We start from the raw sequence: 13,950 nt of genomic DNA, 5'->3' as shown, positions 1-13,950 counted from the left end.
AGTTTACTGCCATTTAGGAGTAAACATATTTCTGTGTCCCAACCATATTGATTTGAAAAAGATTCACTGGTGACCAATGTAGTGAAGCTACGGCCAGTGACATCTGGTAATTCAAGGAAGGCCAAGTAACCATTGTGCAGCATAATTTGGAATTGAGTCTAATGGGCACATGTTCACTTGAAATTTGAGTGCATGGAATTTTGATCAAGACCTGGAAATATGTGGAGTCAGGGTAGAGAAGTATGTATTAGAGAAACACCAGCAACAGGTATGTTGTCCTGGTAGCGTACTAGAGGATGAGTGAACACAGCTTCGAAATAGTATTGATGGCGATCTCTGGCAGGAGAGTGGATTCTGTCGCAGGTTTCTTCAAGTACAGCGGAACTTGGAACTTGAAGGGGAGCTTCCTGCACTCACCACCAGCACTACCGCCATGGAAAGTTAACACAACAGAAGGAGAAAATCCCTTTCAATTCCCTTTTAGATTAATATATACACTGACTATGCTGATCCCATTCAGGGAGTGGTTTCATTCTGCAGAAATGAAAACAATCTTTGTTTATTCCTTTAGTGGTTTAATGTGGATATGTATGGGTTCACTGTTCTATTCATTCTAACATTTTTGTAGTTTCAAGAAAAAATCTATTTTTTTGTTATTAAATACCTCCAGGTTTACTATTTTAGGTCTTTTTAAAATTGACATTATTTTTTTCTGACAGGCTTTTATTGCTGAATTTGGCTTGATTTTAGCTATGATGAGCTATTTTGAAACTGTCGAGTGGGGGTTACAGGTTTTGTTGTAGTTTGTTTTACTTTTTAGGTCGAGCCTATGCCATTCCGCAGGAATGGATAGGGGAGAATTTTAGAGGCCAAAATAGGTTCTCAAACCAAAGCCCGGATTTTCAACAGTTCACGTGAAGACAAGCACGCGCATTTCCCCACATGAAAGCAATCAGCCTCCCTCCCACAGGCTTCCCCAGTTCCCTAATTGCTTTCACGGCCACATTAAAGGGATCCTTTCCCGGCCGCTTTGCCCCAGGCATTTCTCCTCTCCTAATTATTCACTGCCCATGGCCGGCTTCACTTTCACGTCTGCCAGGCCGTGTCTCACATTTCTCCTCCCCCCTCCCCACAGCAATGCAAAGAGCTTGTTTTCATCGCTGTCTCTCCCTTTTTCTATTGCTGTCTCTGCCTCCATCTGTCTTCCTTCTCTCTCAAGATCTTTCTATTTCTCTCATTTTCTGTCTCCCTTTTTCATTCCTTCTCGTTTTGCCTCTCTTTTGCAGACTCCCTTGGCCTACCTCCTCTGTCTCTCCCTGCCTGTGCTCTCCTTTTCTCTCCATCTCTCAATCCCTCCCATTTTCTATCTCTGCCTGTCTCTCTCTGTGTCCTCCCACTCTCTGTCCCCATCCCTGACACCCCTCTCTCTCCCTGAGTGTCCTCCCCTCGCCTCGCTTGTTGCTTCTTTTGCAGCCATTCTGTAAATCCCTCATTGATTTCCCGCTACCTCCCCTTGTCCTCTTGAAACCCTTCTCATGTCCGCCTTTTAAAGCCTCTCATATCCCCCCCTCTCCTTCCCTTCCACCCCCCTCTCTTCGTTATTCTTGATTGAAATGTAAATGCGTTTCATTATTAGCATCTCCATCGCTAATTACCATCGAGGCCCAATCATTAGGCTGTCACTTTGTTTGCTGGAGGACAGCAGAGAAGCATTTATTCCTCGCTGAGAAATAGCTCCACTGATCTCATGCATATAGAAAGGGGAGTGCCAGGCAGCACTGAGGGTGTTAAAAAAATTGTAAATTGATACTTGTATAGCGCACTACTCACCCGCAAGGGTCTCAAGGCGCTTGTACGAATACCGCTGTGGAACCCATCCTGGCTTTCCCTGTGAGGTGTCCACTCCTGGGCACCCCCAAGGTGGAGGCCAGGCATCCTTAGCGTTGTGGGGGCCGTTGTGGAGATTAAGCAAGCTATTGCCCAGAGTTGCAGAGTGGGACTCCATGATTGGAATAGGCACCGAGGCGAGAATGATCAGGTCCGTGGAATTTTGAGCCCAAGACCCGCCGAGGCGGGGAATTGAACCCTGGTCCTGGGCTAGACCTCTGCATCAGGGTCTGCCGCTCTAACCATTGAGCCACACTGGGGGGCAGAGCTGGGGGAGGAGAGGAGCGGCGACATAGAGGCACTTAGGAGTAGGTGCTGGATGTGGAACAGGACTGCCTGTCCTTGCAAATATATTCTGTTAAACTGGGAACATAGCACAGTGGGTTAATGCGTCTGTGGCCAAGACCTTTTTGCAGCCTACGAGTCAGCGGCTAAGAGTGGCAGAGTGTGGAATCAGCTTTTCCATCTTGCAGGAATAATGAGATGAGGAGATCAGATCGCTGTGCTCACCAGCCGTCTCATTGCTAGTAATCGATGAACATGCTGAGCTGCGACAAATCACTTGCTTTCGTTTGGTTTCACATCAGGGTACTCTTCACGTGGCTGGAAGCTGCTCGATCCTTCGAGGGATTCAGTAACTATTGTCACCTTTTTTAAGCTCTGAGAGGAAGTGGTTTTCATTTGTCAGAATTCACGGTATCTGCTCCATTTCATCATAGTATTTGAATTTTAAACATTATTTATTTCTTCCTCAGGTTGTGCTACTGGCTGCATATTGTCCTTTGAGGATCATTCACGACCCACTTTATGTAAGCGACTATTCAAAATAATTAGGACACGTGAGGTTGTTTTCTCAAGTGTGGCACTATCTCATTAACAAATCACTTGGTCTTTCAATTGGTGGGCGATTTGTTTGCTGCTGTTTCCTGTACTTGTCACGACTCATGTGGGATTTTACCTTGGTGTGCACATTTTTTCCTGCAGGGAACTTTTGGGTTCACGATTCTTCATATTGATTGTTTTGTACTTCCCCCTCCCTTATTCCCCGCCCCCGCCCCCACCCTTCTCGTCACCTCTATCAGCACTACTTATTCACTAGTGCACAGCTCTTTCTTGCATTTTTTTTTTTTTTAATTGGCCATGGAGTCTGTGGTTTGCGCACTCTGTCAAGTTTAAAAAAAAATATATATATATATTCTCCCACTGGGCAAAGTAACATTCGCTGTGGGCTTAAAAATATCAGCATTCGTTAATCACTCGTGCATGGCTTACTTTTTTTGTATCACTTGTTCACTCTCTTTCTCTCTCTCCCCCCTCTCTAATTCTATCTCTCCTTAATTCTGTCTCTCCTCTCGCTCTCCCCCCCTTCATTCTCTCTCTCTCTCTCTCTCTCTCTCTCTCTCTCTCTCTCTCTCTCTCTCTCTCTCTCTCTCTCTCTCCCTCTCTCACACCCTTTCTCTTTCGCTTCCCTTCATTTACTCTATCTCCCTTATTTCTCTCGCTCTCTTTCACTCCCCTTCATTCACTCTCTCTCCTCTTTATTCTTTTTCCACTTGCTCTCTCTTTTCTCTCACTCATTCTCACACTTGACAGGACCAACAGTGGGCGCTTCTCACACAGACCGGAACAGGGGGTGCATCTCACACAGACAGGAACAGAGCATGCTTCTCAATCAATCAATCAATCAGGAGTTTGTTAAAGCGCGACTACTCACCCGTAAGGGTCTCAAGGCGCTAGGGGTGGGGGGGGGGGTAGTTGGGGGGGGGTGCAGGTTCCATTCCATCAAGGAGGGGGTCTGTCGAAGAGCTAGGTTTTGAGGTTTCTTGCGAAGATTGGGAGCGATGTTGTCTGTCTGAGGTGGAGCGGAAGGGCGTTCCATGCTTTGGCCGCGAGGAAGGAGAAGGAACGGCCTCCCGATATGGTCTTTCTGGTGCGGGGGACCACGGCGTAGGAAAGCTGGGCTCATCGTAGGATCCTTTGGGGTGCGTGGAATTTGAGTCGGCTGTTCAGGTATGCTGGTCCGGTGCCGTGGAGGGCCTTGTGTGCGTGGGTGAGCATCTTAAAGGTGATTCTCGCCTCGACGGGGAGCCAGTGGAGTGTGCGCAGGTGCTGGGAGATGTGGCAGTGTTTTGGCAGGTTGAGGACCAGTCTTGCGGCGGCGTTCTGGATGTTCTGTAGCTTGCGGATGAGGTTTTTGTTTATTCCAGCGTAGAGTGCGTTGCCGTAGTCGAGTCTGCTGGTGACCAGGGCGTGAGTGACTGTCTTTCGGTGTTCGAGGGGGATCCATTTGAAGGTCTTACGAAGGAGGCGGAGGGTGTGGAAGCAGGAAGATGAGACAGAGTTGATCTGGCCGTCCATTTTGAGCTCGGAGTCCAGGATGATTCCCAGGTTGCGTGCGTGGTCTGTGGGGGTTGGCGGGTTTCCGAGGGCGGTCGGCCACCAGGTGTCACTCCAGGCGTCGGGGTTTGGGCCCATGATGAGTACTTCTGTTTTGTTGGTGTTTAGTTGTAGGCAGCTGTGTTTCATCCATTTGGCGACGGCTTCCATGCCTTCTCGAAAGTTGCGTCTGGCGGTGTTGGGCTCGTTGGATAGGGAGAGGATGAGCTGGGTGTCGTCTGCATATGACACGATGTTGAGTCCGTAGGTTCTGACGATGGGGGCAAGTGGAGCCATGTAGACGTTGAAGAGCGTCAGGCTGAGGGAGGAGCCCTGGGGGACTCCGCAGGTGATAGGTGTGGGGTCCGAGAGGAAAGGGGGGAGTCTGACCCGCTGCGTCCTGCTGGAGAGGAAGGAGCAGATCCAGTCGAGGGCCTTGTCCTGGATTCCTGCATCGTAGAGTCTGCGTATTAGGGTGCGGTGGGAGACTGTGCCGAACGCCGCCGATAGGTCGAGGAGGATGAGGGCTACTGTTTCTCCTTTGTCCAGTAAGGTGCGGATGTCGTCTGTTGCGGCGAGGAGGGCGGTTTCCGTACTGTGGTTTTTTCTGAAGCCGGATTGGGAGGAGTCGAGGATGTTGTGTTCTTCAATGAATGTGGCGAGTTGACTGTTGATGGCTTTCTCGATGACTTTCGCTGGGAACGGGAGCAGGGAGATGGGTCTGTAGTTTTTGAGGTCGGTGGGGTCCGCTGAGGGTTTCTTTAGGAGGGGGTTGACCTCGGCGTGTTTCCAGTCGTCGGGGAATGAGGCGGTCGCCAGGGAGCGGTTGATGGTTTGGCGGAGCATGGGTGCGATGGTGTTGGCGGCTCTGTTGAAGATGTGGTGGGGGCAGGGGTCCGTGGGGGCCCCTGAGTGGATTGACTTCATTGTCTTCAGTGTGTCTTCGGTGGTGAGGGCTGTCCAGTCATCAATCGCTGGTTTCCGGGTGTCGGGGGTGGTTGGTGAGGGTTCAGTGTGTTGGTTGTCTTCGTCGAAGTTGTCGTAGATGCTCTTGATTTTGTGGTGGAAAAAGATGCTGAGTTTGTCGCAGAGGTCTTGAGAGGGAGGGATGTCGGTAGACTCGCTGGTGGGTTGGGCGAACTCCTTGATGATGATGAAGAGTTCCTTGCTGTTGTGTGCGTGGGTGGAGATTCTGTCTTCAATCGCTTTTTTCCTCGTTTCTCTGATGAGTTGATGGTGGGCGTTGGTGGCGGCTCTGAAGTTGTTGTGGGCTTCTGTGGATTTGGTGTTTCTCCAGGCCTTTTCGAGGCGGCGGCATGTGCGCCTGGACTCTCGAAGGTCGGTGGTAAACCATCTGGCTTTCTTGGCACGGGTATTGTTGTTTTTCTTGAGGGGGGCTATGGTGTTGGTGCTGTCCGAGATCCATCTATGCAGGGTTCGGGCTGCGGTGTTGGGGTCGTCGTTTTCCGCAATGGTTGGGGTGGAGTTGTTGAGTGAGGAGGTGAGCTAGTCATCGGTGATTTTGGTCCAGTTTCTTTGTGGAAGCAGGTGCTGGTGTCTGTGGATGGTGGGTGTTCTGAAGGTGAAGTGGACGCAACGATGGTCGGTCCATGGGAGTTCGGTGGTGTGGCTGAAGGTGATGGAGTTTCCTGTAGTGAAGAGGGGGTCGAGGGTGTGTCCTGCTGAGTGCGTGGGCTCGGTCACGATCTGGCGGAGTCCAATGTTGTGGAGGTTGTCCAGGAGGGATGTGGTGTTGGGGTCCAGTTGATTGTCGAGGTGGAAGTTGAGGTCTCCCAGCAGGGTGTAGTTGGTGGATGCGATGGCCTGCGGGGAGATAATGTCCGTAATGGAGTTGGCGAAGGGTCCGCGGGGTCCAGGGGGTCGGTAGATGAGGGTTCCTCGGAGGGCGGCGGTGGGGCTGGCCAGTATCTTGAAGTGAAGGTGTTCCATCAGTTCTGTGGACTCGTCAGGGAGTGTGCTCAGGCGGAGGCTGGATTTGTGGACGATGGCGATTCCTCCTCCTGGGTGGATGGGGCGGTCCTTCCTGGAGATCTTGTATCCTTGGGGGATGGCGATGGCGATGTCCGGTCCTGAGGTGGTGTTGGTCCAGGTTTCGGTGAAGAATGCTACGTCTGGGGTTGTGCTGTCGAGGAGGTCCCAGATTTCGGTGGCGTGTTTGTGGAGGGATCGGACGTTGAGGAGGATGCATTGTAGGGTCTTCGGTTCGGTTGTGTTCTTGTGGGCGGGTTGTGCTGGATCCGTGTTCTTGGCGGTGCTGCAGGTGTGCCGGCAGCGGTGACAGCTGAAGGGTCCATGGGTGTCGGCTGGTGATGCTAGCTTGCAGTTGTTGTTGCAGCCTGGGTTGAGTGCGTGGAGTGCTGCTCGGTCGTAGCGTTGGCGGGGCGGAGGTCCAGGGTTCCTGGTGCTGGTCGCGGACGGGTCGCAGACGGGCGCAGACGTGCTTGCCTTTGACGCGCCTTCGGCCCGCAGTGGCCGCCATTAAGTAGGGGTCGGGGAGGGCTGGACAGCTGGGAGGCGGGAGCGGGGAGGGGAGCTGGATTGGGCCGGTCGTGCTGGGGGGGAGGGGCCGCGGGGGCAGCAGCGGCGGGGAAAGGTAAAGGGAGGAAAGAAGGGATAAAGAAAAAAGGGAAAATAAGCAGAAATAAGGCACAAAAGAGCAGAGATGCAGAAAAGAGCAGAAAGGAGAAAGATAGAAAGGGTAAAAAAACGAGTGAAAACGGGTGAAGGAGCAGAGGGAGAGAAAGGGAAAATGGGCAGAAATAAGGCACAAAAGATCAGAGGTGCAGAAAGGTGAAAGATAGAAAGGGAAAAAAACGAGTGAAAACGAGTGAAGGAGCAGAGGGAGAGAAAGGGAAATGGGCAGAAATAAGGCGCAAAAGAGCAGAGGTGCAGAAAGGTGAAAGATAGAAAGGGGAGAAAAAGGAGTGAAGGAGCAGAAAGAAAGAAAGGAGACAGAGGTCCACTGGACCACCAGGGATGAGGCGCAGGGAAACCTGCGGGTGGAGGAGGGCCTCGATCACCAACACTCAAGAGTGCAGGGGCAGGGGCACCTCACTTAATGGTGGAGCTGCGAGGGTGGGAGAGCAATTTCACTGACAATGAGTCAGTGGTCTTGCCACACAGACAGGAACAACAGAGGGGCATCTTACATAGACCGGAACAGGGGGCACATCTCACACAGACAGGAACAACAGGGGGCGCATCTCACATAGACAGGAACAACAGGGGGCGCATCTCACACAGACAGGAACAACAGAGGGGCATCTCACATAGACCGGAACAGGGGGCACATCTCACACAGACAGGAACAGGGGGCGCATCTCACATAAACAGGAACAACAGGGGGCGCATCTCGCACAGACAGGAACAACAGAGGGGCATCTCACATAGACCGGAACAGGGGGCGCATCTCACACAGACAGGAACAACAGGGGGCGCATCTCACATAGACAGGAACAACAGGGGGCGCATCTCACATAGACAGGAACAACAGAGGGCGCATCTCACATAGACAGGAACAGGGGGGTATCTCACATAGACAGGAACAGGGGGGTATCTCACATAGACAGGAACAGGGGCGCATCTCACATAGACAGGAACAACAGGGGGCGCATCTCACATAGACAGGAACAGGGGGCACATCTCACACAGACAGGAACAACAGGGGGTGCATCTCACATAGACAGGAACAACAGAGGGCGCATCTCACATAGACAGGAACAGGGGGCGCATCTCACAGACAGGAACAACAGGGGGCGCATCTCACATAGACAGGAATAGGGGGCGCATCTCACACAGACAGGAACAGGGGGCACATCTCACACAGACAGGAACAACAGGGGGTGCATCACACAGACAGGAACAACAGAGGGCGCTTCTCACATAGACAGGAAGAACAGAGGGCGCTTCTCACATAGACAGGAACAGGGGCGTATCTCACATAGACAGGAACAGGGGCGCATCTCACATAGACAGGAACAGGGGGCACATCTCACACAGACAGGAACAACAGGGGTCACATCTCACACAAACAGGAACAACAGGGGGCGCATCTCACAGACAGGAACAACAGAGGGCGCTTCTCACACTGACAGGAACAACAGACGGCGCATTTCACAAAGACAGGCAATAGGCGCATTGTTTTAGCTTTGCCCCCTCTATCAAAAGCCTGGGTTATCTGTTCGCGTCCTTTCGTTCAATTTCTCTCTGTGGCGCCCATTCACCCCCTCTGTGAGCTTTACAAGGTGCGTGATCTGTCACTAGGCGCTGACATGCAGAGCTGCATTTTACATGGCAGTATTTAAGAATATTCGGAGTTCCCAAATGTGTGCGTTTGGGTTCTTCATTTGCTACATATGATGTCCCTAAAAAAATGTTGCCATTGTTTTTAGCTTTGCCCCCTCTCTTTTTCTATCTCTCTTTCTCTCTCTCATCTCTAATTCTCTCTCTCATCTCTAATTCTCTCTCTCCTTCATTCTCTCTCTCCTCTCTCTCTCTTTTTCCCCCTATATTCTCTCTCTCCTCCCCCTTTCTCTCTTTCTAAAACTATCCCCTTCTTTGACTCTCTCTCCCCTTTAATCTCTCTCCTCTCGCTTCTCTGTCACTCACTATCCCACTTGAGCTCCATCTACCATTCCTTCTTCCATTCTTTCTCTCTCGTTTTTTGCTCCTCCACTTCCCTCATCTTTGGCCTGCAGGTTGTAAACATCTACACAGCAGGCAAGGAGACTCTCCAGCGGTCTTATTACAGTGCTGTGTAGTTCTAACATATAACTTACAGTTTGTATCTTTTGTTTAAATCAATCTATTTATGAAAGTTTGTTATACCTATCTATTGTCACACATTCTTTGTTAGATGGATGATTTTTCAGACAGCAGCATTAATTATTACATTGGGCACTGCTGTATTCTGAAACAAGAAGGTGTGACGGGACAAGGCAACATTGGCTGTTTTGATTTTATTCTCCGGAAAGTCAACATTGGCTGTTACTTTTTTCGCATCACTTCTTCCCTCTCTCTCTCCTCACTCTTTCTCTCTCTGTCTCTCTCTCCCCCTCTGGCTCTCTCTCCTCCTCTCTATAATTGTATCTCTCCTTAATTCTGTCTCCTCTCTCTCTCTCTCCCTTCATTCTCTCTCTCACCCTTTCCCTCTCTCTCTTTCTATCCCCTTCATTCTCTCTCTCTCTCCCCTTCATTCTCTCTCTCTCTCTCTCTCTCTCCCCCCATATTTCTCTGTAAATCCATATCACATATAACAAGCATTGGCATAGCCAATAGATCGTGCCTTTGGTGGGACCTTATAAGTGTTCAGCCAGGCAACATTTGATGTTGTTGCACCAAAGATATTGTTCTGCATAACTAAATACTTATAAGTTCCAAAAAGCGAGACCTATTGGCTATAAGGGACTTTCAGAAATGCACTCAAAGGCTTTTCCGGGAGGATTGCCTACAGTGCATGTGTGCGGGCGCGTGCACATCGTACACCATTTGCCTCTCTCCGCACTCATGCTGGTTTGCTTGCAGCCTGCATCAGACTTCAAGCACTTCAAAGGAGTGTTCCCCCCCCCCCCCGTCGTTTCTGGCTTTGCTCGCTGAAGGCTGTCATGCTTATTGTGGCAGGCTGGCCGCATGCCTAATTTACCACCCTGTGTTTTTATTGCCTTTCTTTGTAATGTGACGAACACATTATGCTTTGTTTCATTTGCAACATGCACTGGCAAGCCATGGGCATGCTGCAGCTCCCGATTTATGTGACTCCTGCTTTCAAGCTTGTGAACAGAAGCTGCTCGGTTGCAAGTTAAATGATAATTCAACCCCACACACAACCCTACACACACAACTCCACACACAACACCTCATACACACATCTACGCGCACACAACCACACGCACACAACCACACGCACACAACCACACGCACACAACCACACGCACACAACCACATGCACACAACCACATGCACACAACCACATGCACACAACCACATGCACACAACCACACGCACACACAACCACACACACAACCACACACACACACAACCACACACACACACAACCACACACACACAACCACACACACAAGCACACACAAGCACACACAACCACACTCAACCACACTCAACCACACACAACCCCACACAACCCCAAACACAACACACACACCACCACACACACCACCACACACCACCACACACCACCACACACAACCCCAAACACACCACACACAACCACACACCACCACACACAACCCCAAACACAACACACAACCACACCCACAACCACACACACACACAACCACACACCCACACACACACACACAACCACACACACACACACAACCACACACACAACCACACACAACCACACACAACCACACACAACCACACTCAACCACACTCAACCACACTCAACCACACACAACCACACTCAACCACACTCAACCACACTCAACCACACTCAACCACACTCAACCACACTCAACCACACTCAACCACACTCAACCACACTCAACCACACTCAACCACACTCAACCACACTCAAACACACACCACCACACACCACCACACACCACCACACACACCACCACACACCACCACACACCACCACACACCACCACACACAACCCCAAACACAACACACACAACCACACACACACAACCACAACCACAAGCAGACACACAACCACAAGCACACACACAACCACACACAACCACACACACACACAACCACACACACACACACACACACACACACCCACACACAAACACGCAACCACACACACACAACCACACACACACAACCACACACACACAACCACACACACACAACCACACACACACAACCACACACACACAACCACAACCACAAGCAGACACACAACCACAAGCACACACACAACCACACACAACCACACACACACACAACCACACACACACACACACACCCACACACACACACACACAACCACACACACACAACCACACACACACAACCACACACACACAACCACACGCACACAACCACACGCACACAACCACACGCACACAACCACACGCACACAACCACATGCACACAACCACACACACACAACCACACACACACAACCACACACACACAACCACACACACACAACCACACACACACAACCACACACAACCACACTCAACCACACTCAACCACACTCAACCACACTCAACCACACTCAACCACACTCAACCACACTCAACCACACTCAACCACACTCAACCACACACAACCCCACACAACCACCACACACCACCACACAACCACCACACACCACCACACAACCACACACACACAACCACACACACCCACACACACAACTATCTATCTATCTATCTACGTATCTCACTCACTCTATCGCACACACACTCTATCTATCTATCTCTCTATCTATCGCCCTCACTCTATCTATCTATCTAGCTATCTATCTAGCTATCTATCTATCGCCCTCACTCTATCTACCACCCTCACTCTATCGCCCTCACTCCATCTATCGCCCTCACTCCATCTATCGCCCTCACTCCATCTATCGCCCTCACTCCATCTATCGCCCTCACTCTATCTATCGCCCTCACTCTATCGCCCTCACTCTATCGCCCTCACTCTATCTATCGCCCTCACTCTATCTATCGCCCTCACTCTATCTTTCGCCCTCACTCTATCTTTCGCCCTCACTCTATCTTTTGCCCTCACTCTATCTATCGCCCTCACTCTATCTATCGCCCTCACTCTATCTATCGCCCTCACTCTATCTATCGCCCTCACTCTATCTATCGCCCTCACTCTATCTATCGCCCTCACTCTATCTATCGCCCTCACTCTATCTATCGCCCTCACTCTATCTATCGCCCTCACTCTATCTATCGGCCCTCACTCTATCTATCGGCCCTCACTCTATCTATCTATTGCCCTCACTCTATCTAACGCCCCTCTATCGCTCTCACTCTATCTATCGCTCTCACTCTATCTATCGCCCCTCACTCTATCTATCGCCCCTCACTCTATCTATCTATTTATCTATCGCCCTCACTCTATCTATCGCCCTCACTCTATCTATCTATCCCCCTCACTCTATCTATCGCCCCTCACTCTATCTATCTATCCCCCTCACTCTATCTATCGCCCCTCACTCTATCAATCTATCTATCTATCGCCCTCACTCTATCTATCGCCCCTCACTCTATCAATCTATCTATCTATCGCCCTCACTCTATCTATCGCCCCTCACTCTATCAATCTATCTATCTATCGCCCTCACTCTATCTATCTATCGCTCTCTCTATCTATCTATCTATCGCCCTCACTCTATCTATCGCCCCTCACTCTATCACTCTATCTATCTATTGCCCACACTCTGCCTATCGCCCTCACTCTATCTACCTATCGCCCTCACTCAATCTATCCGTCCATCTATCTATTGCCCTCACTCTGTCTATCTATCGCACTCACTCTATCAATCGCCATCACTCTATCTATCTACCTATCTTTTTATCTATCTATCTGTTGCCCACACTCTATCGTCTTCCCTCGATCTATCTATCGCACTCCCTCTATATATCGCCCTCACTCTATCTACCTATCGCACTCTATCGCACCACCACAGGATCACTCCGGGGCACCACAACATCACTATGCGCCACAACAGCATCAATGAACGCCACAGCATCACTCGTCGCCACCACAACATCACTCAGCGCCACCACAACATCAATCTGTGCAACCATTCAACAACAACTGTTTCAAATATGTTCTCTCAATGTTTCAAGCATTATTACACATGTCACAAAAAGATGTTAATATTTCACTTCTGTTCTTGGATTTTCGTCACAATAAAATACACTGAACATAATCTTCACAAAAGTTATTTACAAAACTTTAAGCTATTGCCATTATAAATTAGAATAACTTTTATTTAAGTATTAATTATTACAAAAAATTAAAAGCTATTATTTGTAATATCATTACATCTAAGTCACGTAAATACAACACATATTGCATTACAAATGCTATAGGTGTCACATTTGCGAAAGTTATAACTATTGGCATTGTAAATGACAAAGCTACTAATTTCGCTATTTTCAAAACCAACACATAAATAAAAAATGTGTCATTTACAATAACAGTAGCTCAAACTTTCCTAATGCGAGACCTATTGCATTGCAAATGCTTGTTAGTTGATCTGTATGTGCGAGGCTTTACCTTTGGTTTGAATATTAAGCTACTTTATGTGCAGAAGATGAGATGTGGTTTGTGTGATGTCTATTAAGTTTTTAAAACATTTACAGATGTTTTTTCTTATCCTGTGTCTGAGGACTGTGCTGGGTCTGCAACAGCAGGCAAGGGAATAGTGAAAATTGCAGTGACTTGGCATATTGAGGCTTCTGAAGTGCAGCTCTTCATCTTTTTGTTATAAGTGTATTGATATTTTGGATAAATACTTTAAATAATATTTTAAACTTTCACGTTGGATGTATGTTAGTTTCATCTTTAATGTGTGATTTTAAGCAGCCACAATTTTATAATACAACCTATAATATAGTATTAAAAAAAACATTTTTTTTTTTTTAGTTTCATATAGCGCAAACTCGACCCAAAGGCATCGGAGCACTTTAAGTGAGCACCAATTGCGTTCCAGATGGACACAT

General features: G+C 49.1%; 1 protein-coding gene across 7 annotated transcripts in view; it reads left to right on the top strand.

Annotated features, from left to right (window-relative positions):
* PRKCD (protein kinase C delta) overlaps positions 1-13,950 on the top strand; it is a 408,906-nt gene that overhangs the window by 245,237 nt on the left and 149,719 nt on the right. For 4 of the 7 annotated variants that reach the window (XM_078661635.1, XM_078661634.1, XM_078661633.1 and 1 more), the window contains exon 7: positions 2,643-2,696. The exons of the other annotated variants lie outside the window; for them this stretch is intronic. In XM_078661635.1, coding sequence (XP_078517761.1) covers positions 2,643-2,696 — 54 coding nt within the window. The remainder of the gene's footprint in view (positions 1-2,642; positions 2,697-13,950) is intronic. 7 annotated transcript variants of the gene reach the window in all.

Source organism: Lissotriton helveticus, chromosome 9 (assembly GCF_964261635.1).
Source record: "Lissotriton helveticus chromosome 9, aLisHel1.1, whole genome shotgun sequence".
NCBI classification, from domain to species: Eukaryota; Metazoa; Chordata; class Amphibia; order Caudata; family Salamandridae; genus Lissotriton; species Lissotriton helveticus.
This window is presented reverse-complemented; position numbering and strand designations above follow the sequence as displayed.